Raw genomic sequence first — 5,849 nt, 5'->3', positions numbered from 1 at the left:
CTGAAGTGCAGGAGCCGGCACTTGGCCTTGTGGAACCTAAACATCCTAACTCCTGAACTGACTGTGCAGTCTTACTTAAAATAATTTCTATGACTATTTAAATACACTCCTGTTAGTTCTCTCTATCAGCAATAATGTTAACTTAGTAAGACTGAACAGCTCACCAAAAAGTGCTTGTGCAAGGGAGACAGCAGGATGTTATTAATGGGAGGACAGAAAAGATCGCTCCTTTTAACAACATATTAAGACTTGGATCCTTAATCACCTTTCAAATTCAGGGGCCAATACCGATTTATGTAGTAATGCAGTAGCATTTACAGAGATGCAATTAAATTAGTCCCAGATAGGAAGAAGGTTATAAAAGTTTCTATTATTTAAGATGCACACAAAATCATTTAAGTCATATAGAAACTGGACAATTTCACAGAATCAAGTCCTGTTTTACTGGACTTTAATAGGCACAGCTTAAAACATATAAGCATTTCTCAAAATCTGAAGACTGTCTTGTCTATTGTACAAGAAACAAGCATGTATTATAAAGAATACCAGCTCATGTTACTTACTCCATTCAAAACCAGAAATGTCTTGAACTAAACCACTGTAAGTAAGCAGAAGAGTCAGTTAACTTTAGGCATTTACATCTAAGCTTATTAATAAACTGCCTTTAGAGTTAATGTCAGAAAACAGGCATATACAAACTATGACCCATTTCGTTCTAACACAGGAATGTTCAAACTCTTGGGTAGTTCATGCCAGCTCTCCCATGTATGCGAGATGCCAGTACACTGCTTTAGAATTACAGATGCTGACTACACAAATACAAAGCCTGCCTTTAAGAAAATTTATCAAATAAATCTGATTTTTTTCAAAGTAGGTCTCCACAAACACCTGATAAAGCTTAATCTACAAAACTTAACTGCACATTGGTTCAATGTTCAATGGTTTTACATTCACATCAAAGTGGTTCCACCCATTAGAAAGTTTATTTTCTACATTGTTTGCAAAATTTATTTTTAGCATGCATTGTAGTGAATGACAGAGGCACATTCCAACAGAGAACTACAGCTGTTTAGAGAATGAAAAACAACCAGTTTTCCCTCCACAACACGAAGTCTCAAAACAAGATTAGTTTTACAACAAAGTGCTTATTCTTCAAATTAATACAGCAACACTTGAGCCTATTTTATTTAACAGTTACTGTAAGCAGCCTCCATCAAACAGGTTAGGATTATTTTCATAGGACAGCCATTCAAAAACTTCTGAAGATAAGGTCAGTATTTTAATAGTTGTTTCCAAAAGCTTGCAACAACCTACTCCTGCTGTTTTGGCTGGCACAGAATTGTTTAGAAATTAGTCTGTGTCTGCACCATTACTGGATAGGGAAAGTTTTAGCATACTCAAGTTAGCCTGGTCAGTCTGAAACTTCAATGAGGAAGCAAGCTCAGTGGGGTGTTCCGGGTTTTTTGATGGTGGTGTGTTGTTTTGGGTTTTATATAATTTTATAAATGGATAACCAAAGATATTTCAAGCTATTCGTAGGCTTTCTATTAAAACCACTTTGTTAGGTAACTCATATTTCCTTTACAGAAAAAAGTCCTTGCATATGCTGGATGTGTTATCAAAAGGACCAAAAAAAGGGAAATAGTCTTCCTTGGAACACAGAAACAAGTAGTTATAAGCCCATTAAGAAGGCATTCAATAAATAGGTTTGAACAAAGCCTCCAACAGTTTTTTAAAACGCTGATAGAACCAGATTGCAGATTATTTTCTAAAATGTTATAATTAGTTTGCACATTGCACTTTTCTCTATCAATTAAAATAGATTATTTCCCCTCTTGATCAACTAGGTATATTAGTATAGTACTAGTGACAGAGTCCACATTCACATTGTAAGGTGCACACTATACGCACAAGCCTACTACCCTTAATATTTTGAGTATTAAGAAAATTTTCTTAAAGAGTTCAACACACTTTTCTTATTCTTCAGTGATCACTAATGTGCACAACCTTTGCAAGAACTGTGAAAATACCATCTCCAGTGCACCCTGTAAATTTTAATGATGCCGGTCGATGAAAGATGACCCAGGACCTTCCTTCCACAGTGCAAGCGTCATGGGAAGCAAAAAACAGGGAGATGTTGCTAAGCCATGAAACAAAGTTACACAGAATGCCTTTTTTCAAACCTGAGACGCATTTGTTTGTGTGATCTTCACAGTGTTTTGCTAACTTGCTTTTGTATTCCTATACTTCCAGGAAATCCCAAACCATTTTGAGCTACTAGACACAGTGCAAGCGTCATGGGAAGCAAAAAACAGGGAGATGTTGCTAAGCCATGAAACAAAGTTACACAGAATGCCTTTTTTCAAAACTGAGACGCATTTGTTTGTGTGATCTTCACAGTGTTTTGCTAACTTGCTTTTGTATTCTTATACTTCCAGGAAATCCAAAACCATTTTGAGCTACTAGTTCACTGTTAACAGCTGCAGTTGTCTTTAAGAGCAATTCTAAGATTTTTTGTAGATAGATGGAAAAAGTCACAGCAGTAGAAAAGTTCCACTAATAACCTCATTTGCCCATCTTTCAGTAATTCTTTCTGAAGAACACTCAGGCTTGGGGCCTGAACTAGATTGCATCTTCTGTATCTGATTTCTCCAGGTTTGTATTTAATTAGAGAGGATTTTTTTCTGTAAGAAAAATTAAGTTCCAAAAGTAAGATTTTTGGGTGCCTCTAGAAGCAGCTACTGCAATACAGTTAAAGGAGAAAATAATTCTAAAAACAGAAGCATTTTGAAACAGCTACAGTCAGAGTCTAAATTTTTTAATCCAAACTGTAAAGTACTTATTTAGATCAACATCAATGCAGCAATTAGAAAGGAAAACCTCACCAGTCCAAGGCAGGTATAAAGACATCTCTTGACTTGAAAACACAGATATTACTGCTGGTCCTTATAGAAGTTAGTCAAAGCAGTAGCAAGGTATGTTGAAATAGCAATAAGTCACACCGTCATCAACATTCCTGGTCATTTAACATAGCTCCTAGGGTCAAAATTTTCAAGCCTCCAGTTGAAATGGCTATTCACTAGCAGATACTACACAATGAGTTCATGAACCTTTATAATGGCAGAAAAGGCAAGGCGCATACAAGGAAGAAAAATGGATTGGCACTATTTTCCAAAGGTAAATATTTGCAACTTCGTTTCCATTAGGAGAAATGTTACAAAATGGAAGATTTAATTAACTAATTAAAGCAACTTTCACCAAAATATGTAACTAAGATTGTTCTAACAATCATCATTTCCTTAAGCCAAAAAACTAACATTACATCTGCTATTGACAAAGACCAAAGTTTTTAGCCCTGGAAGCTACAGAATTGAAGTACTCAGACATCTGAAAATCTTGAGTGCTTTAAACTCCTATTAAAGGCAGTACATGACGTTAGACATCCAGGACTAAAAATTTTGCCAACAGTTTAAGAATAAATATTCACATTTAACAAAAAAACAGGTATAGGACATTTCTTCATAACACTTTTTTCCAGGAGTCAAATGACATCATCTGTTGTAGGTATGAGGTCCCAATCCTCCTTTTTAAGCTACTTTCAGTCTATACAGTATCTATTAGCAACTGATTTAGTATTCTCTTCAGAAAGCATCTGCTCAAAGTTGTAAATCTCGATGACAACATTGCCAGTGTCAAAAGTGCTTTTACAGTGAATATACTATTCAGATACATACAGTCTCAAAATACTTCATGAACTCTGAAGTGGTTATCTAAGGAGGGAACATCATCAGCAAAATGCAGTTGATAATTTATTTCCACACCAAATTCTTCAAGTATCTGTACAAATTTCTCATGCTCTCTCCCAATCCAAGACCTCATTGTGTCAAACACTTGGTATGGTGTAACATGAGCATGAACTTCAATTCCTGTCTGTGCAAGTTCTTTCAGCACTTCAGGGTAAGTAACCCAAGTATTGCTTCCTCCGGAGTGACCACCATCCAACCAGTAAATAGCTTTTATGTTTTTTAAGAAGGCATCTATATTCTTGTCTTTTTTAGCTTCCTTCAGCTCATAAAGCAGCTGGTTCAAAACCACACAACCTTTACTGAAGCCAATCAAAGTAAATGACACTGCATCTACGGCAGACGGTATAATGAAGTTCATAGCAGAATTATTAGAGCATTCACAATCTCTCTCTCTTTCTGTGGATGAGCAGCCATTTGTTGCAGGAACAGACTGCGGCTGTGATTTACAAGCAGCTATTTTTGCATCCTTGCTGACACCATGCACACTTTTCTGGGACAGCAGAATATTCTGAGAGAGTCTGAATGCATTAACTAGCAATGCATGGAGATGCTTGAAAGCTCCAAAGTCAGTGCTGTGCTCTGGTGCTCCAAACATGTTGCTCAACACAAAGTTGTCGTAACAACTGAATTTGTGCAGGTGCATTCGAGAACACTTTACAACCCAAATAAAGCTATTAGGGAACCGGTGAGCAAGTATGGTAGCAACATTTTCAAAACTCCACTGCTCCCACTGAAAGTTTTCTGGGTGGCAAGACATGATGTCATGATAGTTCTGAAAAATTAAAAAAAAAAAGAGAAAAGACGCATTACTACATTGTGAAAATACTTCAGCTCTGTCTAGTGTACTTATATTGATAAGAAAGGACTATAACCAACAAAAACATGCATTAAAGAAGCACTTCTCTTGCTAGGCTTCCAGAACAAGAAACACATTAAAGAAACTAACATATTTAGATTTACTTATTCTACTTTAATATTTTTACCACACATTTTAATACCCCCAAAATTAATACAATAAAAATAAGCACATGGAAGTATTCATATTCATTTGTTGACTTCACTCCAAGAGAAGATTAAAGCATTATTCAACATAGTATTACACAGAGTACATAATTTTATGGTATTCTCTCCATCTGCAGAAATACTGATTATCTTATTACAGATAACCAATAGATTTAAAATTCTGTAATAAGTTTTCTATCTTTTCTATCAGAAAAAAAATCCCTCTCATTCAACTGTAGGGAGTCTTTATTCCCCTTGTTCACATCCATATGGAGCATAGATGAAAAAAAATAACTCCTAAGTCATGAATGATCCTTACCTCTGAATTCATAATGGCAAAGAATACTAATTAGCTTATTTCATTAAGGAATAATAAAGCCATACCCAGGAATGGGAATAAAAAAGGTTTTCTTCTTAGGCCACTCCAATCATTAAAATTAAAATCTCTATCTTTACCTTACAGAAAATGAAAGCCTTTTCCCAGAACAAAAAGACATCCCCACTGCTTTTAAGTAATGACTCCTGAGACAGGCTGACCACGCAGAGTACCAGAGCATGCAAAGTTACAGACATCGAGCACATGCCAAAGGACAGTACTTCAGCCTCTCTTTTCAGTTTCTTGTCAGCCCAGAGACAAGAGGTGCCTTGCTCAGGACATGCTGCAAAAGCGTCAGCACCTGGGGAACAGTCGCAGGATGGTGTCCAGGTGCTGGTACACTCACACGGAGGCGTGGTGTGAGCCTGCCGAGGACAACTGGCTACCTTAGGGTTTTCACTGTCTTCTCTCCACAGACACTTTTTGACACGATTTCAAATACAGTCAGTAACGTCACCCCCAGGCAGCACTATAGAAGCAGCTGGCTACAGACTCCCCTTCCACTGCTGCTCCCACTTCAGGTGCCGAAAATGGCCCATTCCCACTGCACTGACCCGTCGGTCACGGACGGAGCACGGAGGAGATGCTTCCTCAGGGAAGGGCTCTGCCTCGCCGTGACAGGACCCCCGCAGCCCGGTAGCACCGCTTCCGCCACGGCGGCCACC

General features: G+C 37.5%; 1 protein-coding gene across 1 annotated transcript; it reads right to left on the bottom strand.

The window, feature by feature from the left end:
- Positions 1-3,536: 3,536 nt before the first annotated feature.
- Positions 3,537-4,577, bottom strand: LOC104535512 (chromosome unknown open reading frame, human C2orf69). Its single transcript, XM_010189111.1, has one exon. It carries the CDS (start codon positions 4,561-4,563, stop codon positions 3,739-3,741), a length of 825 nt encoding a protein of 274 aa, XP_010187413.1. The 5' UTR covers positions 4,564-4,577; the 3' UTR covers positions 3,537-3,738.
- Between the last annotated feature and the right edge of the window lie 1,272 nt (positions 4,578-5,849).

This window comes from Mesitornis unicolor, unplaced genomic scaffold, assembly GCF_000695765.1.
Source record: "Mesitornis unicolor isolate BGI_N332 unplaced genomic scaffold, ASM69576v1 scaffold9327, whole genome shotgun sequence".
Lineage (NCBI taxonomy): Eukaryota > Metazoa > Chordata > Aves > Mesitornithiformes > Mesitornithidae > Mesitornis > Mesitornis unicolor.
The sequence above is the reverse complement of the archived record's forward strand: the minus strand, read 5'-3'. Positions and strand labels throughout refer to the sequence as shown.